Genomic DNA, 26,306 nt, shown 5'->3' with positions numbered 1-26,306 from the left:
CTAACATTGTCCCAAACTTATATCTCTTTCTAAAAGGCTTAAAGAAATGGCAGCCATTATTTTTAAATAAAATCATTCCATAAAGACTAATTCCTAATATTTATTTTCAAGTAAGCACACTAAGATGACTGGCCTCCACCAACATGCCACCCATCTAGACATGTTTTGAATCATTATGCAACAAACTCGATTCACAAGCTCAGGTCTTCTGGTGTTCTCAAACCAAAGATCTGAAAACTACAGATGAATCCTAATTGGTTTCCAAACAAAAGGGAAGGAAAGTCTTGTTTCCCCAAACAGGATTAGCATTCCACACTATCAAGAAACCCAGTTTATCTTATTGTCTCATAAACTTGGATTTGTCATCACTCTGGCCTGACGGGGAAGAGGCAGCTTACAGAATCTGCATAGGATTTTTAGGTACAGTGAACTGGTGTGTTGTGGTGTTGCCCCCTCCTCACCCTCACCCTCGCAACATTCCTTCCCATCTTCCTCCCCTCCCCCACCTACATACCTCTTTGGAGCACCAGGCACATTTTGGGTGGATTAGCAGACATTCTTCACATGAAGTGGCACTTCCACTAGTGCATATGTTGAGACCTTTAAAGCAAGATAAAGATGATGCACTAATTAGTTCCTGGCTATAAATTTCATGGATCAGGCCTTTGAATAAGTTGGGAGAATTACTTCCTTCTTTAACAGGAGGCCTCTCTGAGTCTAAAGGGTGCAGGTCCCATTGTTAATTGCAGGTTAAGACTCATTTGCTGAGGCTGAACATTGAGTTTCTGAAGCATTCACCAAACATGCATGCTTGTGTTAGCAACTTCCATTTCTTCTGCTAGACCCACTTGGATTCTCATTTTCCCCATAACTCGGCAAATCCTCTCTTTCTGAGAGAGAACAAGAAAGGCCCCTTTACACTTAGTCTGTCCAAAATGACAAAAATAGTACAAAAAAAAAAAAAGGAAAGAAGAAACAATACATTGGTTTTATTCAGGAATTTTTTTAAAAAAAGAAAATTATAAATCAAATACTCTCACATCAAAATTTACAATGTACTGAAAGAAACCATGTATCCCAGGAACACAATGTTGAATTAAGATAGAGGAAATCCATTGATTCAACATATCTATTAATAGGTCAAATTAAAAAAAAAAAAAAAAAAAAAAGCAAACCCAAGGCTGGGCATGGTGACTCACGCCTATGATAATCCCAACATTTTGGAGGTGAAGGCGGGAGGACTGCTTGAGCCTAGGAGGCTGAAACCAGTCTAGGCAATGTAGAGTCCCTGTCTCTAAGAAAAACAAAATTTCACCAGGTGTAATAGTACACACTTTGAGCCATGATCGTACCACTGCACTCCAGCCTGGGCAACAGAAGGAGACCCAGTCTCAAAAGCCAAAAAAAAAAAAAAAAAAAAAAAGAAAAGAAAAGAAAGAAAGAAAGAAAGAAAAAGAAAGAAAGAGAGAAAGAAAAAGAAACTGAAGAAGACCCCCAAAATGGAAAGATATCCTGTGCTCATGGTTTGGAAGAATTAATATTGTTAAAATGTCCATGCTATCCAGTCTAAAAATTTAATTCACTTTTTATCAAAATCCCAATGTCATTTTTCACAGAAATAGAAAAAAAAATCCTAAAATTTTTATCAAACCACAAAAGTTTGTATGAAACCTAAATAGTCAAAACAACCTTAAACAAGAAGAACAAAGGTGGAGGCATTGTATTACCTGATTTCAAATATACTACAAAGCAACTGTAATTAAAACAGCATGGTACTGGCATAAAAACAGACACATAGGCCGGGCGCAGTGGCTCAGGCCTGTAATCCCAGCACTTTGGGAGGCCGAGACGGGCGGATCACGAGGTCAGGAGATCAAGACCATCCTGGTTAACACGGTGAAACCCCATCTCTACTAAAAAATACAAAAATCTAGCCGGGCGAGGTGGCGGGCACCTGTAGTCCCAGCTACTCAGGAGGCTGAGGCAGGAGAATGGCGTGAACCCGGGAGGCGGAGCTTGCAGTGAGCTGAGATTCGGCCACTGCACTCTAGCCTGGGCGACAGAGCGAGACTCCGTCTCAAAAACAACAACAAAAAAAAATACAGACATATAGACCAATGGAACAGAATAAAGTGCCCAGAATAAATCCAGGCATTTACAATGAACTGATCTTCAACAAAGTTGTCAAGAACACACAATGGGAAAAGGCTAGTCTCTTCAATAAATGGTTTTGGGACAACAAGATATCCATATACAGAAGAATGAAACTGAACCCTTATCTCACACTATATTTAAAAAATCAACTCAATATGGTTTAAAACCTTAAATGTAACACCTGAAATGTAAAAGAAAACATATGAGAAAAGTTCTCTGACATCACACTAGGCAATGACTTTTGGAATATTATCCCAGAGGCACAGGCAACAAAAATGAAACTAGGCAAATGGAATCTATCAAACTAAAAAGCTTCTGCACAACAAAGGAAACAATCAACAGAGTAGGGAAACAACCTACCATATGCGACAGAATATTTGCAAACCATACATCTGATAAGTGGTTAACACCCAAATGTATAAAGAATTCAAACAACTCAATATTAAGAAAACAAATAACCCAATTAGAAAAATAAGCAATGGGCCAGGCACCGTGGCTCACTCCTGTAAGTCCAGGCACTGTGGCTCACACCGCGGCTCACTTTAGGAGGCTGAGGTGGGCGGATCACCTGAGGTCAGGGATTCTAGAACAGCCTGGACAACATGGTGAAACCCTGTCTCTACTACAAATACAAAAATTAGCTGGGTGTGGTGGTGCACCCCTCTAATCCCAGCTACTCGAGAGGCTGAGGCACGAGAATCACTTGAACCCACGAGGCGGAGGCTGCAGTGAGCCGAGATAGCGCCACTGCACTCCACCCTGGGCGACAGAGCAAGACTCTGTCTCAAAAAAAGAAAAAAAAAGAAAAAAACAAAGATAGCCAGTGCTAGCAAGAATGTTGATAAAAGGGAAGCAGGGGAACTCTGTACACTGTTGGTGGGAATGTAAATTAGTACAGCCATTATGGAAAACGACATGGAGGTTCCTTAAACCAGAACTACTACATGTTCCAGCAATTCCACTGCTGAGTATATAACCAAAGAAAAGAAATCAGTATGTCGAAGACATACCTGCACTCTCATATTCCTTGCAGCACTATTCATAACAGCCAAGATATGGAGTCAACAGACAGATGAATAAAGAAAATGTGATATTTTTAAAAAGTGGTATATACATACAATGAAATCTATTCAGCCTTAAAAAATTGAGAAAATCCTGTCACTTGTGACAACATGGATGAACCTGGAGGATACTATTAAGCCAGGCACAGAAAGACATACTGCATTATGTCACTTATACGTGGAATGGAAAAAAAATAACTCAGAAAAACAGAGAGTAAAATGGTGGTTGCCATGGCTGGTGGGGTGGAGGTGGAATGGAAAAAGAGGAGATGGTTAAAGGGTACAAAGTTTCATTTAGAGAAAATGAATAAGTTCTGGCGATCTATTGTGCAGAATGGTGACTACAGTTAATAACAATGTATTGTGTACTTGAGAACTGCTAAGACAGTAGATCTTAAATACTCTCACCACATACACACACAAAGATAACTATGGGAGGTGATGAATATGTGAATTAGCTGGATTGTAGTAATCACTACAAATGTATACATATAATAAAACATCAAATCACATACTGTAAATATATACAATTTTTATTTGTCAACTATACCTCCATAAAGCTGGAAAAAGAAAAGAAACATTTAAAAAGTAAAAGAGAAGAAATGCCAAAATAGGGGTTAAAAAAAAAACCAATATCTTGCAACTGGAACATTTCCCTAATTTGCTAATTTTAACTCCCTGCTTCTCCTTTGTCACCAGCAGTAAAAACTCACAGAAATCTCAAATGGCAAAATTGCTGACTGGGAGAGGGGTGGGTGCAGGAGGTGGTGGTAGTGGGGAAGGAAGCTTTATCGTGTCACCCCAGGGACTTCAGAAGGAAGAAATACCAATCGGCATAAGGATGGTAGCTGGGACGAGACAGGAGGGAGAAACAGGCAGAACCTGAGAGGCTAGGAAGAAAGGAACAGAGGCTTTGAGAGCCCACAGCAGGTGAGAACAAAGGTTTCCACCAGCCCTAACCCTGAACCCTAGGCTTCCTCATCCTTATCTACCTCACCCAGGGAGGCCTGCAGCAGGAGGCTCTGGTGCTGCTGGGACCCACCTACCATGCCTGACCTCACTTCAGCAGGAAAAGCCATCCCAGACCCAAATGAGGACCAAGAAGGTCTGAGAACACAACCTACTGGGAAGCTGGACCTGCTACTGACAAACTCCTTCTAATTTTAAATGAATTCACTCACTCAGTGAGTTTTCTTTTCTTTTTTAGATTTCTTGTTTGTTTTTTGCTTGTCTGTTTGAGACAGGGTCTGGCTCTGTTGCCCAGGCTGGAGTGTAGTAGTGTGATCATAACTCACTGTAGCCTCAAACTCCTGGCCTCAGGTGATCCTCCCACCTCAGCCACCCAAGTAGCTGGGGCTACAGATACACACCACCACACCTGGCTGGTCTCAAACTCCTGGGCTCAAGTGATCCTCCTGCCTGGGCCTCCCAAAGTGCTAAGATTACAGGCATGAGCTACCACACCTGGCTCACTTAGTGATTTTCAAATAGACACTTAAGCCTTTAAAAACAAAAGTGTGTGCAGGAAAAGAGTTGCAAAATGCTAGTCCCATTTTTTGGTCAAATCCCCGTACCTGTCAGCAACTACTATCTGCAGGGGAAAAGAAACAAATCTAGAACAAAAGTAACTTTGCTTCTCCTCTCCTCAACCTTATCAAATATAAACTCAGGCTCTTGAGGCATATCCTTTTCTCTGATATATAAAATCATTTCCATAAAATCATGAAATTATAGTACCTTGGGGCTAGGATTGTTTTAAGATGAGCTAGTCAAGTTGCCTCTTTTTACAGATGAAAATGTAAGAAAACAAGCGTATGTGACTTGAAACAAGGAGCCCTATCTACAAAAAAGAGGTCAGATGGGGTCCTTGTCAGCAAGTGCCCACATGAGATGCCTGCCTGGGGGTCCCTCTGCCATCTTGGATGTAGGGCTGGTGTGACCTGCTGAGCTCTAGGGTCCTCTGGAGATCCGTAACAGCCCCTTCATCAGAAAGGAATTTGAGGGTCAAAGGCTTCACTTAGGACTCTGATCAAAGCCGCATACTTTTTTTTTTTCTTTTTTTTTTTTTTTTAAGATAGAGTCTTGCTTTGTTGCCCAAGCTGCACGGGCATGATCTTGGCTCACTGCAACCTCTGCCTCCCGAGTAGCTGAGATTACAGGCATATGCCACCACACCTGGCTAATTTTTGTATTTTTAGTAGAGATAGGATTTCAGCATGTTGGCCAGGCTGGTCTTCTGACTTCGACCCCTGACTTCAAGTGATCCACCCACTTCAGCCTCCCAAAGTGCTGGGATTACATACGTGAGCCTGAGCCTCCGCACCCAGCTTCAAAGCCACATACATTTACAAACAACACTTTATAATTACCAGAGCCTCGTCACTGAGCTCTGGGAACTTGGGCTGGAGGTCCAGGGCTCAGTACAATAAGAGCTCCTCAATTCTGACCCACATCAGACTGAGCTCTGGTCTTCTGGTCCAGCAGCCTAAAAGCCCTTACTGAATATTGGACACAATACCAAAGAAACTCAAAGGATGTGATAGTCACCTGGTATGAAAACATCATGAACAACTGTAAAACAATTTATCATATGGCAATACTAACTGTTTCTGTTATTATTATTCACATAGAAAAGTAAAGTCGTTTGTACTCAAAATGATTGCCCTAAAATTCGGTTGATGTCGGGACAAATTCAAATTCAAGAAACTCTGCACTTGACACACCCTAAATGCTGAGCACTGGACTGGGGGGATGCTAGAGATGCACAGGTGAATGACCTACCAGCCCTTGATGTCCAGGAACTCACAGTGTGCCGGGTGCCAGGTACCAGACAGGTACTCCAGGATCCTAAACCACAGGCTGTGTGCTGATATGTGGAGTGTCAGACTCACTCCCTTTGGCATGTCTCCTCTCTCCACCTATTAATATTTCAGAGAGTTTGGACTTTGCTGGATGAGTCACTTGGCACCAATAAGCACTTTGAAAAGGAAGGAAGCAATGAATAAAAAACTAAACACTCAGAGTTCACAAATGTCAGTGTTAGGTCTAGGTCATGGAAACAGGAACTAGCAGCCCAGACGGGGATAGCCACATCTCATCTTCGTCGCTGTTTGCATAGTGACTATTCCCAGCTCAGTGGCAACTCCCTGTATCTCTTTTGCTTCACATCTCTGAAGCCCAGTGTTTATTGCAAACTGTAATCTAAAAATATGTTCTTCCAAAACCCACTGACTCACCCCTGTGTTTCATCAATCATCCAAGGAGCCACCACATCCGGTTGATCATTCCTTTCAAGATGCAAGAAATGTTTATCCTAAGCCAACCCTTCCTGTCTGCAACCTCTAGCCCCAACAGTCCAAGCCAGGCCCTCTGGTCTAAATTCCTGCCATAGCCTCCCGACTGGCCTCCTTCCATTCAGCCTCTCTCCACTTCTATACACCCCATGGGTCCAAGGTCAGACAACTACTACTAAAACATACATCTGCAGTTGGAATTTCCTGATCCAAAATATTCCGTGGGATAACAGAAGCGAATACAGAAGCTGAAATGGCCTTTCTGCCTTGAAGTTGGCAATGCCCTGGAATGCTTCTCCCCACACCCTGAACCAGGCCCTCACATTTGTCACACAATGGACAAAACAGTCCCAGTATAGACTCTAGCAACTAAATAGCCATATGTCTAAATGTTACCATGAAATGCAAATATGCCCTAGGAAGGTTCTATCCCAGCAGTTCTCATTCTACACTGCCTTTATGAACATCAGACATCTGCACAACACTCAACAATACCAGCCTTACAGATCTGACTTCTATTTTTAAAGCACCAATTCATATAATGGAGTGCTATACAGCTATAAAGAAAGAATGAGCATGCTCTCTGTATTGACAGGAAGCTTACGCCAATACATTGTTAAGTTAAAAATAAAAAGCAAGATACACACTGTGTTTTGTGCTGCCTCTGAATAAAAATGAAAGAGGGATATTTGTAACACACGCATAGAAACCCTCAGGATACATAAGAAAGCTTAGTAGCTTTATAATAGGAATTATGTAGGCATAATCTGTTTAGGAAAGGGGGTCACAGAAATATCCCGCACTGATGGGCAACAAGAAAGACAGGCTTCTCACTTAATGAGTTATACTTTTAAAAATTATGGGACTATATTACCTACCAAAAGGTTTTTTTTTTTAAGGCAATTGATTACCTCTATGTTCTTCTTCCAAAACCACCTAACTCTGTCTAATCATGGGAAAAACATCAGCCAAATCCCAAGAAGGGGATGATCTACAAAATATCTGACCAGTACTTCTTAAAACTGTCAAGGTCATAAAAAACAAGGAAAAGACTGAGAAACTGTTACAGCCATAGGAACCCAAGGTGACATGACAACTCAATGTACTGTGGTATCTTGGATGGGATCCTAGAACAGAAAAAGGACTTAGGTAAACACTAAAGAAATCTAAACTGATGGACTTTAGTTAATAATAACATATCAATATGATTCATTAATTATAATAAAGGTACCATACTAATGTAAGATGTTAATAATAGGCAAAACTGGGTGTGAGGTAGATGGGAACTCTTATCACTATCTTCTCAATTTTTCTGGATTTCTCAATTCTTAGAAGGCTTTTTTAAGGGCTGGGCACACTGGCTTACTTCTGTAATCCCAACACTTTGCAAGGCCCAGGTGGGAGGAGCAATTGCGCCCAGGAGTTCAAGCTGCAGTGGGCCATGATCACGTCAACGCACTCCAGCCTGGGTGACAGAGCGAGATTCTGTCTTTTAAAAAATAAATTAATGAATGAATAAAAGAGACACCTGGCACAGTGGCTCATGCCTGTAATCCCAACACTTTGGGAGGCTGAGGCAAGCAGATCACCTGAGGTCAGGAGTTCAAGACTAGCCTGGCCTACATAGTGAAACCCCATCTTTACTAAAAATACAAAAAATTAGCCAGGCATGGTGGCACATGCCTGTAATCCCAGCTACTTGGAAGGCTGAGGCAGGAGGATCGCTTGAACGTTGGAGGCCGAGGTTGCAGTGAGCTGAGATCACACCACTGTACTCTAGCCTGGGAGACAGAGAGAGACTCTGTCTCAATTTAAAAAAAAAAAAAACCTTTACATATGTACTTTTTCTTTTCTTTTTCATTTTATTTTGAGATGGGGTCTCACTCTGTTGCCTAGGCTGGAGTACAGTGGTGTGATCTTGATTCACTGCAACCTCTGCCTCCCAGCTACTCGGGAGGCTGATGTAGGAGAATCGCTTGAACCTGGGAGGCAGAGGTTGCGGTGACCGGAGATTACACCACTGCGCTCCAGCCTCGGCAACAGAGTGAGACTCCATTTAAAAAAAAAAAAAAAAAAAAAAAAATCCTGACACATTCCAACAGAATCTTTTTCTCCCAGGATGTTTCTTCCTAGCAAGCCACATGCATAGTCCCTGACTTCAAAGCTAGCTGTAGAAGGCAACAGGGAGTTAAGGACGGGATACATTGCCCTCTTCACCTCCCAATTACCAAGACTCAGGTTCATCCATTCTTCAATCAACAAATATGTGCCTGGTGCTGTTCCAGGCATTGAGGATACAGAGGTGAATAAACCCAAAAAGACTCCCTTATTCACAGAGCTCACATCCTGGCTGGGGGAGAATTCTACTTAGGGGAAATAGTGAACAAGATATGTAGTTACATTAGATGGTGATGAGTGCTAAGGACAAAAATTAAAGAAGGAAAGCAGATAAAAAGAACGCGGGATATAGGGAGGAGGTTGCAGCTTTAGCTGGGAGCAGCCAGGGAAACCTTGGCTGAGCAAGAGACGATAAGAAAAGGGTTGCAGGGTGGAGGAAGCCAGTCATACAGATATCTTCTTGCAGGAGAGTATTACAGGCAGGAAGAAGGGCTGCCATGGGGGCATGACTGGCACGCTGGAGGGACAGTGGGAGGCCCATGCTGCTAGAGCAAAGGACTTGAAGGGAAAGTGGTGAAGGAAAGTCAGGGAAGTCAGTGGAGAGTTCGTGGAACCTGGCAGGACTCTGGGAAATCATTTGAAGGTTTTAAGCAGAGAGACATGATCTGACTTGAGTTGGATCTCAGGATCACGCTGAGTAAGAGTTGAGAATAACTAAAGGGAACAAGTTGCAGAAGTAGGTCTCAGCTCTTCAAGAGACAACCAGCTCTGAAAATGTCTGGCTGGAGTTGGGGAGGGAATCCTATAAAGAGAGCGCAGGGTACCCTGCAGTACCTTCAAAGCATCAGCCTTAGGGGATGAGTCAAGCCTGTCTTGAAGCAAACTTTTCACCATGAGGCCCGGGAAGCAAACCCTGCATTCAACGGAAGCAAGAAGCTTCAGAAACAAATGGGCGCCTCTAAATAAAGCATTCCTTTACATTTATAGAGGCCATTAATCCCATTCGAACCGGAAAGAAGGAAAACAAACCACGGCAGTCAGTTCTCCAAGGCCCTCAGCTCCAGCCAACTGGAAATACCTGTGAAAAAAGACCCTATCCCATTAACCCAGCTGCACACTGCCATGTGAAAGGGGCCCTATTATTTAAGTAGTGTGTAATTGTCCCACATTACTGATATCGTTAAAGCATCTCAGAATATTTCCGTGGCCAGGCTGAAGAAGAAAAAGTAGTTACCAGGGCACACAGGCACAAAAGGCCTTTTGCCAAACTACTTAGACATTTTAATTCCCCATTGCCTCAGTAGCTAAATAAGCATGAAGAACAAGCAGGCGGGGAATACTAATTAGAGCTAATTAGACCCTGCCCTCTTCTGCCTCAATCCCCTTTATAAAAAGCTCCCCCAACTCAAGGATGATGGAGTTAAAATGTAAATCCATAGGATAAACAGCAGTCTACAGACCAAACCCACTGTTTGTATTTCATTGTCCTGTCAGCTCTAAACCTGTGTCTGGTTACCTACAGAGAGCTGCAGACCCAGCCAAATTCCAACAACCCCATCACAGACCACAGGAAATGTGGTAGGGGGTGGGGGGTAGAGGAAGGGTGCTGCCAACATGAGTCCACTAAATAAAGCAAAGGGCTGTCTTAGGATGGGCAGAGCATTCACCAGAAGAACATTTGATTGCTTTTTTAAAAAGAAATGAATGTGATAGCACACATAATTCCAGTGGTGTTGCAGGATCCTCTTTATAAGATGGTATTCCTCTCTCTCTCTTAGCAAAGGCAGCATGGAAAATCCTCACCTCAGTGAGACCCCTGGTTTTGGGGGAAGACCATGTCCTAGGATTCTGTCTGAAGGCTCTTGGCCGTAAGATAATAAAGAGAACAGGAGATAGCCCTTGGTGGGGACGGGAGGGGGTTGTCAGTCGGCCAGGGACTTGTTGGAAATGAGCCCCTGAAACCTAAGGTTTCCGGCTGGAAATCCATACTGAGATGAAAGAGAGGTTAGAGCAGCAGAGAGAGCCATTCAACCACTGGTCCAGGAACAGCCAGGCAAGCATGGCCCTGAGGGTCATCTCTTTCTTTTCTCTAAGTAACTACGTTTTTTTCTTTCAAATAGTAATGTTCCTAGTAGCAATACAGAAACACACCCTGAATAAAGTACCTGTAGTGCTGCAAGAAAAAAAAAGAAGGGAAGGGAAGAAAAAAAAAAAGAGAGAGAGAATGTTGAAGTTAATTCAGCAACACTGAGAAACTAGGAGAAATCACACAGATGTGAGTCAACCTCTGCTAATCCTGAGAAGCTTCAGAGCCCTAAGAGGTAGGCAGCAAGTTCTGGAGGCCAGTGCCATGGCTTGCTCCACCACCACCAGCACCATCACCAAAACCTGTAGTCAAAGAGATGGGCAGAGGCTGGGTATGGTGGCTCACGCCTGTAATCCTAGCATTTTGGGAGGCCGAGGTGGGCGGATCACCTGAGGTTGGGAGTTGGAGACCAGCCTGAACAACATGGTGAAACCCCGTCTTTACTAAAAATACAAAATCAGCCAGGTGTGGTGGTGCATGCCTGTAATCCCAGCTACTCAGGAAGCTTGGGCAGGACAATCGCTTGAACCTGAGAGGCGAGGTTGTGGTGAGCTGAAATCATGCCACTGCACACCAGCCTGGGCAACAAGAGCAAGACTCTGTCTCAAAAAAAAAAAAAAAAAAAAAAAAAAAGATGGGCAATGGGAAAACAGGACCCCAAAAGAGTTGCAAATGAACCACCGTGCTCAGTGCTTTTCTCTTCCCTAAGCTGAGTCAGGTAGGACAGAGGGCACTGGACCAAAAGCCATGGTCCCTGGTCCGCCACTCCTGACCCAAGTAGAGGAGAAGGGCAAGTCACTTCCTTCCTGAGCCCATATGAGAAAATGGACATCACCATGAAGATGTACGTGAACTTTGAAAAACAGAAAGCACGATGCAAGTGGAAAATAATGTATTTTTAGAAATTATTTGCAGCCAGGGACGGTGGCTCAAGCCTGTAATTCAAGCACTTTGGGAGACCGATGCGGTTAGATCACCTGAAGTCAGAAGTTCAAGACCAGCCCAGCCAACATGGTGAAACCCCGTCTCTACTAAAATTACAAAAATTAGCCTGGCACGGTGGCGGCACCTGTAATCCTTGCTACTTGGGAGGCTAAGCCAGGAGAATCGCTTGAACCTGGGAGGTGCAGGTTGCAGTGAGCCGAGATGGCACCACTGCACTCCAGCCTGGGCTACAAGACTGAAACTCTGACTCAAAAAAAAAAAAAAAATTATTTGCAACTGGAAATTATTATTATAATTCTGTTTGTCAGAATTACAGAATGTCAAGCTGGAGAGGAACTTAGAAGCCATCTCCTTTGGCAGTTTCCAAACTTTTGGATTTCAAAGAAAACTAAGATTTAAAAACAAAACAAAAGAAACAAACAGAAAATGAGAAGGGGAGCTTAACATAGGGTTGCCAGATTTTCTTATTTTGCCAAAATTAAAAACTACTAACATTATTAAAAGTATTAAAAGAAAATGTTCCCACCAAAAAAGAAAAAGTGCCTAATTTCAAACTAAAGGAAAGTCCTTGTGGGGCAGGGGAGCGTTCACAACAATACATTCCTGTGTGATGTGGGCTACAGCTTCCTTCTGCTCGCTTTCCCGAGGGACCCATGAAACTATCCGTGATGGGCACTGGCGGCCGGATGGGTGTCTGGAATCCACTCATCTACTCTCCGAGCTCTGGAGTGATTATTTTCCCATTTAAAACAAAAAACAAAAACCTTGCTACAGTATTAAGTTTGAATTAGGGTCTAAACGAAGTTGTTGTTTGCTCAGACCCCTCCTCCGCTCTTAAACCTAAACCTCCACTGCCTTCATGTAAATGAGACACGGGGGGGGGGAGGAACAGTCCTCCCCTTGGGCAGCCAGGCAACCACTTGGCTCACAGGAGCAATCAAGTATCTCCGGCTCCAAAGTGAATAGAGCACTATTAGTTCCTAAAGGAAGGGAGAAAGTCCGCATCCCAAACAAGTGCATCCTTCCTCGAGGGCCTCCGAACTGCCACGTCCAGTCATCTCCCAACCCTGAAAACTTAAGAGCAGGTAACCGAGGGATCCTCGCACCGCCGCCAGCCCATGGCAGCGTCGGGCTAAGGCAATCTCCGCAGCCCCTGTCCTCTACTCCAGAATCCGTCACAGTTAGGGGAGTGTGAGGCTCCGAGCGTGTGCAAATGGCGGGATAAAGTCGGGCAGAAGGAATCTAATAGGGAAGTCCCAGGTGGGGCTGTGGTTTGGGACGCGGGTGCCCCCTCGGGTTTGCGGTGGCCTAGGCGAGGCGGAAGCAGGCGGGGTGGGGTGGGGAAGTGGGTCTGCATCTTCAAATGAAGGCGGCTAGCCTAGGCGCAGAGAACTCCAGGATTCGCGGTGGGCCCTGTGCACCCGCAGTCCCAGGAGGCGAGCCCTCAGGAGTGGAGGTGGCCCTGGGCTTTGGCTGGGGTTTCGAGACTCCCTTGCTTCCCCGGGAACAGGACACCGGCGGCATCCCCCCCAGCAGCCCGCCCGCTCCCGGCCGGCCACAAGGACCGCTTTGTGCCCGCCAACGGAGAGCCCGGGCCCCAAGGCAGGGCCGGCGATGGTCCTCCCCGTGCCCTAGGCACGGGGCTGGCGGGCTAGGTCAGCAGGCCGGCCAGGCTGTTTACACAGGAAGGGAAGCTCCTCCTCAGTCCGGGAGGGGAGAGGAGATTCACGACGGCCCCGCGGGGCTGTCCCCTGGCGACTGGTCCATCCACCAGGGAGTGCCCTGAAGGCGCCCTCTGCCCTCAGGCACTGCCTGCGCTCCCCGCCCCTCTGAGACGCCTGCCCGCGGCTGTGTGCGCGACAAAGTTTCTCTGGGCGCCGTGGGCGGCGCGGCTTACCTGCAAGCCCGGGCAGGAGCGCGCAGAGCCCCAGGAGGCAAGCGTACAGCGGCGCCGGGGCCCGCGGCATGGTGGGGCGCCTCCCTCAGCGGCGGCGCGGTCGCTGCACTCCGCTGGGGCCGGCGGCCGGGACCCGGGCGGGGGCCGGAGCGCGGGGGCCGAGGGCCGGGGGCCGCCGCCACATGCCCCGTGCGCAGCTACGGCTCACAGCGCCCGCGCTGGCCTGCGCCCCGCCGCCACCATCTGTCCGGCAGCGCTCACGGCCGAGTCCCGGAACGGCGGCTGCCCTGGCTGGCGGGCCGGGACGCCTAGGGTGTCGCCGCTCGGGACGGCCCCGGCGGGCGGCTCCGGGCAGGGCAGGGGCTGGCTCAGCTCGGGGGCCGCGACTTGGGCTCCGAGACGCGCCCCGCGCCGAGGCTCCCCCGCGCGCCGGCACACTCTGCCCCTCGCCTCCGCCCCTTCCCTTCCTCCCTCCGTCCCGCCAGGCTCCACTTTCCTCCTCTCCTTTCTCCTCCCCTTCTCTCCCCTGCCAGGCCCCCTCCCGGCCGCCACACGGTCAGCTTACTGCGAGGCGGGGCGGGGCGGGGCGAGCTCCGGGCCGGGTCGGCTCCGCCCTGTGCGGGGACCGGCCCGGGACGCGGAGGCCCTACGGGCCCAGGTGGAAGTAGCTTGCGACTCACTTGGGGCATGGGGGGCTCGAAACCACTGAGTAGAGCCCGCTCCCGTAGCTTCGCCGCCCGTCGCCACGGGAAAGCGGCGGGGCACGCAGCATTAGGCGAGCTGAGATTACCTGGGCCAAAGGCGGTTGCTAGACTCTGAAAGGGAGAGCAGGTACGGGGGTCATGTCGTGCCGGGCCCACCTCATCCTCCCAAAGCCGCATCTCCGGCGGCCTGAGGTGGGACGTAGACGCCCGCGCGTGGAACCGCAAAGCGACTTCTGGATAGGCAAGGGAGGGCACGGTGGGGCGTGGAGGCACAGGTAAAACCTACGTTACTTTTTCTTTTTCTTTCTTTCTCTCTCTTTCTTTCTTTTCTTTCTTTCCTTTCTTTCCTTTCTTTCCTTTCTTTTCTTTTCTTTTCTTTTCTTTCTCAGCGTCTCGCTCTCACTCAGGCTGGAGTGCAGTGGCCCAATCTCCGCTCACTGCAGCCTGGACCTCCTGGGCTCAAGGGTTCCTCCACCTTAGCCTCCTGAGTAGCTGGGACTACAGGTGCGCGCCACCACACCCGGACAATTTTTACATGTTTTGTGGAAATGAGGGTCTCGCTGTGTTGCTCAGGTAGGTCTCGAACTCCTGGGCTCAAGCAATCCTCCTGTGTCTGCCTCCTAAAGTGCTGAGATTACAGGCGCGAAGCACCGCGCCCGGCCAACTTTTCACTTTTTAACATTTGCACCTTTCAAGGATTTGAGACTGGCCAATATGCCGCTATATTTCGTTGTCCTTACTGACAATCTGTCAGTTTCCATGATCAAACTGATAGACTCAAAAACATATGCTCAGGCTTTCATCTTGCAGTTTACATATGAGCTGGATCTGAACTGGCCAATAAGGAGTGGGGTGGGGTCTTCCTCAGATGGTGCAGCAAAGGATACCTTGGGCTTGGATTCGCTACAAGTGCATTTAGAGTGGAGTGGTTTATAGGCAAGAGAAGAGGCAACATTCAGGTAGGGGAAGATAAAGATAGAATACCTATCAAGTACAGAGAGCACACTGCCAGCCAGGCGCTGTTCTAAGTCCTTTACCCATATTAACTCATTTCATCCTCCTGACAACCCTACTGTTATCCAGTTGAGGAAACTGAGGGACAGAGGGGTTAACTGCTGGAGGAAGTGACAGCTGGGATGCCTTGTTCAAAAGGGCAGCATGGCTTGGCTAAAACTGAAGCAGGAAGGGGTAAAGAACAAAGGGGTCTCACCTTTGCAAGTCAGGGACCTGGTGGAAGAATGGCTTGGAGGGCCCAGTGGAAAACTGTCCTAACTGCCCAGCTCAAGGAGTTTGGCTGTTAACCTTTATTTGTCGGCCTCCTCCCAAACTCTGACAAGGTGGTGCCTCAATGCCTGAGGAAGTAAACTTCTTGAAGTACAATATAGTGTGCCTGGCGGCAAAGATGCAGCAGTCCATAGCAAGCTCCTTTACAGTATTTGTGAAAAGAAAATAAATCTCAGGGCCCCCAAATCACTAAGCCAGGAGAAAAGTCAAGCTGGGAACTGGGTCAGGCAAACCTGCCTCCCATTTTATTCCTAAATAAGATAGCTAAGAAGCTACATACCTCGCTCACAATTTACCCACAGGAAATTCCTTGTGGACAAAAGACAGACAGAACTCAAAGTCATCCCTCTGAGGCTCACCTGAGACAAATGAATACCTGATTGCTCCCTCTGGCCTATTGTTTATGTAAAAATGCAGATTCACTGAGCCAGACTAAATTGTGTATTCAGTGGAAGGCTAATCAAAAGAATGCAGCCTTTTGTCTCTTATCTACTTCTAACCTGGAAGCCCCCACTTCATGTTGTCCCGCCTTACAAAACCGAACCAATGTACATCTTACACATATTCATTGATGTCTTATGTCTCCCTAAAACGTACAAAAGAAAACTGTACCCCCAGCCACCTTGGGTACATATTGTCAGGACTTCCCGTCACTGGCACATCCTTAACCTTGGCGAAATAAACTTTCTAAATTTAATGAGACTGGTCTCTGATATTTTGGGTTAACGTATTCTATAATATCCTCATGTTTGTTTTGATGTAAAATGCTTGTCCCTAAATATTTTACAGGAGGTGTCCTGGGTTTATCTCAGAGCTACCTGTCTCTCAGGTCAGTGGCCTTGGAGCTACTCTTATCCCAGTTTGAGAGGCAGTGATTATAAATAATGGGGCCAGCACGTTGGCTCAAGTCTAATTCCAGCACTTTGGGAGACCCAGACAGGTGGATAGCTTGAGGCCAAAGTTCAAGACGAGCCTAGCTAAACATGGCAAAACCCTGTCACTTTTAAAAATACAAAAATTAGCTGGGCATGGTGGCGGGTGCCTGTAATCCCAGCTACTCTGGAGGCTGAGGCCTGAGAATCGCTTGAACCCAGGAGGTAGAGGTTGCAGTGAGCCAAGATAGCACCGCTGCACTCCACTCCAGCCTGGGTGACAGAGCGAGACTCTGTCTCAGTCAATCAATCAGCCAGTCAGTGCTCTGAAAGAGCTATGAGATGTTGTGTGCCAAGTGGTGATTTTAAAAGATTTGTCTGTCAGGGGAGTGTAGGATGGATTAGATGGAAGGGGAGTGGAGTCCTGGAAACTGGGTAAATATTGCATTAATAACTACAATAAAAATTAGCATTTATCTAGCATTCTTTAAGCCTAGGCTCTGTGGAGCAGCAGATCCTCTGTGTGTCACCTTCCTTCTTTCAACTCCAGTGCTTTACAAACTGTTGAAATATCAGTTTGATCTGTCTCGGACTCAGATCCAGCACAGACCTCCACTTACCTAAACCGCACTTGGAAAGTTCTGCAATCAAACCTTCCCCTGGTTCCCTTCTTACCAGCCCCCATCCTATACCACCTGGGTGGATTCCTGAGTCCCCTAACTTGCCCAGACCTGCCATAAGCTCTAAATCCTGAGTGATCCAGTCTCCAATATCTTAAAACTGGTTTGGAGATGCCTTTTCTCTGAGCTTTTGCTTTCTGGTTTATGCGTTTTTTCTTGTCCCTTCTTCTTCTTCTTTCTTTTTTTTTTTTTTTTTTTGATTTTAATTAAGCTGGAGAGTGGAGATGACCTTCAAATGCTTTAACTTTTGTCTACTCATTAAATTCAGTATGCACTGATTGCTCACCTCAAGGCAAAACTTCCCCACAGCCACTGGAACAGTTTCCTTTGTGGGCAACTTCTGGAACATTCCATGTCTGATCACTGCTAAGCTTCTGGACCCAAAGGAGGCTGCTGGTTTTGGATCGGTTTGACTATGGGGTTTGAGCATGGATAACCCAGAGAAATTTTATGTTTCTTTTTGTTAGTTTTAAACTATGATGAGTTCAAGAATTAAATATAGACTTACCATATGACCCAACAACTCCAGTTCTGTGTATATCCTCCAAAAAATTGAAAGCAGGGACTCAAACAGATACCTGTACACCAAGGTTCATAGCAGCATTATTCACAATAGCTAAAAGGTGGAAACTACCCAAGTGTCCATCAACAGATGAACAGAAGATAGGATGTAGTAGTTACATATAGTGGACTATTATCAGCCTTTAAAAGGAATGAAGGCCTTTGCAGTGGCTCATGGGTGTAATCCTAAAACTTTGGGAGGCTGGGACGGGACAACTGCTGGAGGCCAGGAGTTCAAGACCAGCCTGAGCAACATAGGGAGGCTGAGGAGGCAGAATCATTTGAGCCCTCGAGTTGGAGGCCTGTAGCTGGAGGTTAAAGCGAGCTGTGCAACAGAGTGCATAGCTGCCTCAAAAAAAAAAAAAAAAAAAAAAAAAGGAAATGAAATTCTGACATTCTGACATGCAGCTGGGAGCAGTGGCTCACGCCTATAATCCCAACACTTTGGGAGACCAAGGCAGGAGGATTGCTTGAGCTCAGGGTTTGAGACCAGCCTGGGTAACATGGTGAAACCCCATCTCTATAAAAAATACAAAAATTAGCTGGGTGTGGTGGCATGCCTGTAGTCCCAGCTACTTGGGAGGCTGAGGTGGATCACCTGAGCCTGGGGAAGTTGGGGCTGCCGTAAGCCATGATTGCACCACTGCACTCCAGCTTGGGAGACAGAGTGAGGCCCTGTCTCAAAAAAAGAAGGAAGGGAGGGAGAGAGGAAGTGAGGAAGGGAGGGAAAGAAATCCTATTATACGACAGCATGGGTAAATTTTGAAAACATGCTAAGTGAAATAGGCCATATAGAAAAGGACAAAATATTGTATGATTCCACTTAGATGAAGTACATAGAATGAAAAATTCAGAGACATAAAGTAGAATAGAGGTTACCAGGCCCTAGAGGGAGAGGATAATTGAGAGTATTAATTAAATTAATGTGTAAATACTTTCAGTTTGGTCTTGAACTCCTGACCCCAAGTGATCTGCCTGCCTCAGCCTCCCAAAGTGGTGGGATTACAGGAGTGAGCCAACACGCCTGGCCTTAGTTTGGGATAATGGAAAAGTTCAGGAGATAGATGGTAGTAATAATTGCAAAACATGGTGAACGTACTTAATGCCACTGAATGGTAAACTTAAAAATAGTTAAAATGGGCCAGGTGTGGTCGCTCACACCTATAATGCCAGCACTTTGGGAGGTGGAGAAGTGTGGATTGCTTGAGCCCAGGAGTTTGAGACCAGCCTGGGCAACATGGTGAAATCCCGCCTCTATTAAAAAAAAAAAAAAAATTAGCATTGTGGCATGTGCCTGTAGTCCCAGCTAGCTACTCAGGAGGCTGAGGTGGGAGGATCGCTTGAGCCCCGGAGGTCGAGGCTGCAGTGAGCCATGATTGTGCCACTGCACTCCAGCCTGAGTAATAGAGGAAGTCTCTATTAAAAAAAAAAAAAAAAAAAAAAAAGTTAAAATGGTAAATTTTATGTTACGTCTATTTTAGCCATAAAAATAAACAAACAAAAAACTTAAAAATCAGATTTGTTAAGTTTTCTATTTCACAATTCAGATTTACCCACACCCAAAGTGACTTTTTATATTGGGCAATTCAATTTGTAATCCAGGTCAGAAATATTTTACTGAGGCATACCTGTAATTTAACATGCAGGGAGAAAAAGAGTTCAGGGGCAGAACAACAACTACCCTACGCTATATCCCTTAGTTTAGGTAAGGCACTTAATTTACTCTGCTTTTAGTCACGGCTAGGATTTGCCATACTGCAAGAAATGAGTGACTCTGGTGACAGAGTATTACAAAATTCTTTTGTAGAGATTGATAGGCCTATGACACATGTATACAATTTTCTTTAATGTTAAGATTAACTTTTTAGGCTGAACATGGTGGTGGCTCACACTTGTAATCCCAGCACTTTGGGAGGCCAAGGCAGGAGGATCACCTGAGGTCAGGAGTTCGAGACCAGCCTGGCCAACATGGTGAAAACCCATCTCTACTAAAAATACAAAAATTAGCTGGATGTGGTGGCGTGCTCCTGTAATCCTAGCCACTCAGGAGGCTGAGGTATGATAGTTGCTTGAATCTAGGAGGTGAAGGTTGCAGTGAGCCAAGATGGTGCCCCTGCACTCCAGCCTGGATGACAGAGAGATACTTTGTCTCAAAATAAAATTAAATTAAAATGATTAACTTTTTATTTTAAAAATACCAAATTATATTCCTTTTTGTAGGAAAATGCTCTGCCAAAGTTTTTCTTTCCCTGTCCACCATGGTCCTGGTTAGGAAAAAGTAATCCCTGTGCCACAGCCAATGCGAGACTACTGAGGGCAGACCCAAAAATGACACCTAGATGATGGATGAACATGGGAGACAAGAAGATGACAAGCCCTGGGGCACACTGGGTTCCCTGTTAGTGATAATAGCCAGTTATAGTAACTGGCATATATTAGATCTCTGTAATTTTTGTTTGATGGCTTATTTTTAGGTTCAACATGTGAATAGTGGTCATTGCCAAGTGTAAGGGGGGGGTGGAATTTCACGTTGAGAGACAGTACCAAACAAGTCTCGACAGAAATTTTCAACATAGGGATAGGTGTTTCTCTTTGGTGGTGTTGCTTTTAATGTGCAAATGTAGCTGTAAGTCATAAAAAAAAAAAAAAAAAAAGAAGCCCACACAAGCGCTTAATTACCAATTCTGAAAATACTTATTAATTATGACATCTTTCTGAGGGCAACTTTTCAAAGGTTAACTCTGAAAATACTTTTTAATTATATATTCCAGAGGAAATATATATTTTACAGCTTTCATGAACTATGTTAAAACAAATCCATTAATGAAATTATAGTAAAAGTTGTGATACTTTTCAATTAAGTTTGCCATGCTTGTTTTATTTTTATTTTTTCACATAGGACATTGCTTATGTAAAATTTTCTTTAAGATTATCAGTAGAGCTTAGACCTGGAGGAAACTCTCCTGGATTCTTTCTCTAAATGCCTCCTTTTCACTGGAGCAAAGCAATCACAGTGCGTTCTTCTTCTCCTGGATGTTTTCTCATATCACCTAAAGGGCACAGATTCCTTTCCAGTTATTTCAGTAAAAAGTAGAAAGAATGAATACAAATATACATAAACACACACACACTATATTTTAAACCAATCATGTTTAGAGACTTCTTGAGTAAATGCCAGTAATAAAGGAGTAGGCAGGAGATGGAGAAGAGACACAGAACAGGTACGATCTACACCAGGGGAGTCCAATCTTTTAACTTCCCTGGGCCACATTGGAAGAAGAAGTCTTGGGCCACACATAAAATACACTAACACGAATGATAGCTGATTAGCTTAAAAAAAATTCCCCCCCAAATCTTACAATGTTTTAGGAAAGTTTACGAATTTTTGTTGGGCCACATTCAAAACCATCCTGGGCTTTTTACAGGTGTGAACCATCATGCCTCTTACCTTTACCTTGTCTTAGGTATACCAGTGGCCTTTAAAACAATGCTTAGCTAGCAGTTCAGCAGCCTTTCAAAAGATGGGACAAGCTTCTGGACCCCTACCCTTCTTGGGGTGTCATGTTTGGGGCTGGAGTGGGGAATGGAGGCTGAACAGCTGCTCAAGGACCAGGTACACAAGAAGCCATGGCTCAGCCATCAGCCACCAGCCCAGGACCCAGCTTTTGCCTGTTTGCAGCAGCTGATGACCCTTTTGTAGAATATGGCCCCTCATATTCAATTGCTAGTGGAGGAAAATGAGAAATCTGGGCCCAGGATCAGAAGAATTGAGTTCCAGTCCTCATTGCCATCAACTAGCTGAGCAACCGTGCAACTGCCTGCCACCCTCCGGACTTCAGTGTGCTCATCTGGAAAGTGAAGGGCCTGGTTCCTGCCAGAGCTGGCTCTATAATTACCACTTGCAAAGCCAAATGTGTTCCGCACTTGGCAGCAGGCTCTACTTTACATAACCTGATCTACCGACTAAAAATTATTCTACAAAAAAGCACTGCTCTTACATAGAGGATGGAATGCCTGTTTGAACGTGTTCTTTATGTGGGAAGACTATGAGGGCCTGTCTTATGGGTGGACTCTCAAAATCATCACCTCTCCTCTTTAAGGGATGTCCACATTACATTAATACTTTAGCATTAAATGACAGAGAGGTAGGCAATGCAGTCGGACTGCCTGGCTCAAGTCCTGGCTGTGTCACTTCCTAGTTATATGACTGCAAACTAGTTACTTGTCTCTATTTCTCCTAATATTGAACAGGCATAAAAATAGTACCTACTTCATAATTATCGTGAGAATTAAAGGGGTTAATATGTGTGAGGCACAAGAATTGTGCCTGGCATATAGGGAGTACTTCATAATATATTAAATATTGTTATAGTTGTTGATTTTCAAACTGGTTCTCTCATCTGGAAGTAGCAAAGAATTATTGGCCCACATGTCATGATTGTGGGCTCAGGAAAAATGTTACCAGGCCTGCGGAAATTATGAGGCCTTTCATGGTTTGCCCCAGGCTTCTGTCTTTGAACAACAGCACCATATTTCACAGCCCTGAGGTTGAGAAGAACACCCCCATATGTCTTCCAGGGCTCTCCCCAACCTAATCTCCAACCTTGCTTTTTACACTGTGGATTGCCAATTAATGGCAAACTGGAATTCTCGGAGAACCTTCAAGGAAAACCCAGGCAGATCTTGCTCACCTCACCTCCCACGGGTGGCATTTCGTTTTTTATTTAACTGAAGAATTTTTCAGTGAAAATGGATTTATCTCCTTTTAAATTTTGTACAATCACCACTAAATAAAACGTTGATTTCTCTGAACAACTGTACCAAATTTTATGCACCATTAATATGACATTAACATTACTTATGGTTATTATAAGAGCAATAAAGAGGACAATATATGATCTCTAATGATTCAGTAAAAATGATGCAAATATCTCAAGAGAAAACAGCGTAACATTCATTTTTCCCTAGCACAAGATCAAGGAATAAAGAGACCAAGGAAAAGTCCAAAAAGAAATTTAGAAATGGTGCATTAAAAGTTAATGATTTCAAGGCCAGGTGAGGTGGCTCACGCCTGTAATCCCAGCACTTTGCGAGGCCAAGGCGGTCGGATCATGTGAGGTCAGGGGTTCAAGACCAGCTTGGCCAACATGGCAAAACCCCATCTCTACTGAAAATACAGAATTAGTCGGGCATGGTGGTGCGCACCTGTAATCCCAGCTATTCGGGAGACTGAGGCAGGAGAATCGCTTGAGCCCAGGAGGCAGAGGTTGCAGTGAGTCGAGATCTCGCCACTGCACTCCAGCCTGGGTGACAGGGTGAGGCTCTGTCTCGATAAGAAAAAATAATAAAATTAAAGTTAATGATTTCAAAAAAGCCTTTTAAAAGCACCGCCCCGCCGGAAGTTGAGTTTTCTGCAAGCCATAGGAGACAGCGCCACCTACCGGCCCCGAGATTTGCCCAGCTCTAGAAAGGGGCAGGAGGACAGGGTGGGTTTGGGGGCAAAATGGCACAAAAGAGTTCAGTCTCAAGCGGTTTTGGTGTTGATGCAATCTGGATGCCTGGTCACCTTCTCTATAAAGAGACTTGGAGCTTACTGAGGCTTCTTGTCCACAATGCGACTCTTGGTTTCTAGACTCTCGGGGAAAGAATGGGAAATGATGTGATGTGACCTCGAGCTGGACCATCATTAGCCAACTCAGTGACCTGAAACGGTGCTTCTCAAACTCCACCGCACATTCGAAGCACCTGGGAGCACGGGCGCGGCGGGTGGCTCCTGGAATCCCAGCTACTCAGGAGGCTGAGGGGAAAATGGCTTGAGGCCAGGGGTTAGAGGCTGCTGTGAGCCACGATTGTGCCACTGCACTCCAGCCTGGGTGTCGGAGAGGGAGAGGGAGAGGGAGAGGTGGAGGGGGAGGGGAAGGGAGAGGGGGAGGGGGAGGGGAAGGGAGAGGGGGAGGTGGACGGGGAGGTAGAGGTGGGGGGAGGGGGAGGGGGACGGGGAGGGGAAGGGAGAGGGAAAGGGAGAGGGAGAGGGAGAGGGAGAGGATCATGCAGGTAAGAGTTTAAATACTCCTGAGACTCAGGTCTGCCCTAGCCTGATGAAGTGCTCTGGAATGGGACCCAGGCATCAGTGACTTTTATACCTCCTCAGGGGATCCCAATGTGAAGCTAAGACCTGCTGCTGTCAAGGCAGCGGGCCATCCCATGCTGTTTCACCCAAAGCTGACCTCAGAGGACCTTCAGTCTAATGCGGAGAGCCAGCAGTGTGACATGTTCGTTTTCTCATCCTGTCTTAGGGCTGTGCCTAGAAGGTGTCCTCAAGGTTGGAGATGGCTCTACATAATAACTCACTCCCCACTTAAAAAATAAAAATAAAAAGAACTGGTTACAGGACCAGTTGGGACATGAAGGAGGCAATTCTACTTGAGAGTGCTGGTGGAAGAAAGGAAGAATTAGGAAAAGCTAGCCAGAGGAGATAATGGTTTAGTTGATCTAGACAGATGGAAGTATGTATTAGGTGCCATGGTCTAAATGTTTAGGTATCTTCAAGACTCGCGTATTAAATCCTAAAGCCTGATATGATGCTATTAGAAGGTGGGACCTTTGGTAAGTTATTAGGTCATGGGGGTGGAGCCCTCATGGATGGGATTAATATCCTTATAAAAGAGACCCCAGGCCGGGTTCAGCGGCTCACGCCTGTAATCCCAGCACTTTGGGATGCCGAGGCGGGCGGATCCACAAGGTCAGGAGATGGAGACCATCCTGGCTAACAGGGTGAAACCTCATCTCTACTAAAAATAAAAAATTAGCTGGGCATGATGGCGGGCACTGGTAGTCACAGCTACTCAGGATGCTGAGGCAGGAGAATTGCTTGAACCCCAGGGGCAGAGCTTGCAGTAAGCCAAGATCGTGCCACTGCACTCCACCCTGGGCAACAGAGCGAGACTCCATCTAAAACAAAACAAAACAAAACCCAGAGAGATCTCTTGCCCCTTCCAACACGTGAGGTTGCAGTGAAAAGATGAGGAACTGGGTCCTCACCAGACACCAAATTGGCTGACACCTTGATCTTGGACTTCCCAGCCTCCAGAACTGTGAGAAATAACTTATGTTGTTTGTAAGCCACTCAGTCTGTAGTAGTTCATAAGAGCAGCTCGAACAGATTAAGACATTAGGTAGTTGAAGGAAATGGGCATTCCCAAATGGGAAAGCAGCATGAGGGAAAGCATGAGCAAAGGAATGGAGGCATGAAGAGATGGTATGTTGGCTGGGCACAATGGCTCATGTCTGTAATCTCAGCACTTTGGGAGGCCAAGGCAGGTGGATTGCTTGAGCTCACGAATTCAAGACTAGCCTGGTGACATGGCAAAAGCTCATCTCTACAAAAACCCAGAAATTAGCCAGGTGTGGTGGCATGTGCCTGTAGTCCCAGCTACTCAGGAGGCTGAGGTGGGAGGATGGCTTAAGCCTGGGAGGCAGTTTGCAATGAGCCAAGATGGCACCACTGCACTCCAGGCTGGGCAACAGAGCCAGATCTTGTCTCAAAAAAAAAAAAAAATTAATTAAAGAGGTGGTGTGTTTAGGAAACAGCAGATGTGGCCAAAGTGTTAGTGCACCATAGGGAGGGGCATGAGGCAAAGCCAGCACAATCAGCGGCAGTAACCGGATATCTAGAAGTGCCATGCCACCAGGAGTCTTTTATTCTATGAGCTCTATTTCTCAGTGAACGATCCCTGAAAGCTTAAGCAAGGGAGTGTCACAATCAGGTATGCATCATAGAAAGTTCACTGTGACAGCCCTCCAAGATGGCAGGACGATTAGTAAGGAAACCTTTGCAATGGTACCAGCAGGCAGAAACAAATGAATTATAGGTCATGTTGCACAATAATAAAAAAGAACTTTTTGAATGCAAATGCAAAAGTCATTTTCATAAACATTATACATATGCATGTTTAGGAGATTATTTTTATTCAAACAATAGCAATGGAAGTCTTTGAAGAATGGCCCAGAAAGCCCAGAATTAGTATGGCTCAGGACCTTTGAGAATTGAAAGGAGCTGGCATGCTCTGGTTCAAAGGGGGATCAGGAAGGGGGAAAGGCCTCTTTAGAAATAAGGTTCCAATAGCCTTCTGCCAGTACTGAATCCAGAACAATATTTAAATATAAAGGGGGTAATATGCAGGTCAGAAATAGAGTCCGTGATGACAAATTACAGTGGCCAGCCAATTTTGAGTTCTGCCTGCATTAACTCCGCTGCTGTTAACTGATTGGTTTATGGCTGATTTCTTTAGTGGGGCATTAATAGCTCACAAGGGTATGTTTCTTGTATGTGATTCACCACTTAGCCATGAGAATACAAGAATAAACATAAGTGGTATCAGTGAGGATTTTTTTGACTGCAAATAACAGGAAAAAACTACTCAAATTGGCCTTGTAGCTGAGGAAAGGCCAGAGCCTTCAGGTATGGTTTGATCAAGGTGCCAGGTCCATTTCTCTCTGGGTCTGTCCGCTCTTCGCCTGTGTGTGTGTCAGCTTTGTCCCCAGCAAAACAGAAGCAGTTTAAGACCTCACACCCTCAAGCTCACTTTTCAGAAGAAGAAAGTTTCTCTTTCTCCAAACTTCCTACCAAAGTTTAGGCTTTATTCTAATTG

General features: G+C 45.7%; 1 protein-coding gene and 1 long non-coding RNA gene across 7 annotated transcripts in view; both read right to left on the bottom strand.

The window, feature by feature from the left end:
- The window catches only part of ITGB5 (integrin subunit beta 5), a 131,482-nt gene extending 108,469 nt beyond the window's left edge, over positions 1-23,013 (bottom strand). For 2 of the 6 annotated variants that reach the window (XM_077990904.1, XM_077990906.1), the window contains exons 1-2: positions 22,861-23,013; positions 515-600 (exon numbers count right to left, since the gene is read on the bottom strand). Coding sequence is in view for 2 of the 6 variants with exons in the window: in XM_077990902.1 (XP_077847028.1) it covers positions 515-600; positions 14,120-14,435 (402 nt within the window). In the remaining 4 variants the exon portion in view is untranslated. 6 annotated transcript variants of the gene reach the window in all.
- On the bottom strand, positions 8,351-11,349 carry LOC144339387 (uncharacterized). The gene is made up of 2 exons (XR_013414368.1): positions 11,242-11,349; positions 8,351-11,101 (listed from the first exon to the last, which is right to left on the bottom strand). It is a non-coding gene; the product is annotated as an uncharacterized LOC144339387 (long non-coding RNA).
- Positions 23,014-26,306: the final 3,293 nt, after the last annotated feature.

This window comes from Macaca mulatta, chromosome 2 (assembly GCF_049350105.2).
Source record: "Macaca mulatta isolate MMU2019108-1 chromosome 2, T2T-MMU8v2.0, whole genome shotgun sequence".
NCBI classification, from domain to species: Eukaryota; Metazoa; Chordata; class Mammalia; order Primates; family Cercopithecidae; genus Macaca; species Macaca mulatta.
The sequence above is the reverse complement of the archived record's forward strand: the minus strand, read 5'-3'. Positions and strand labels throughout refer to the sequence as shown.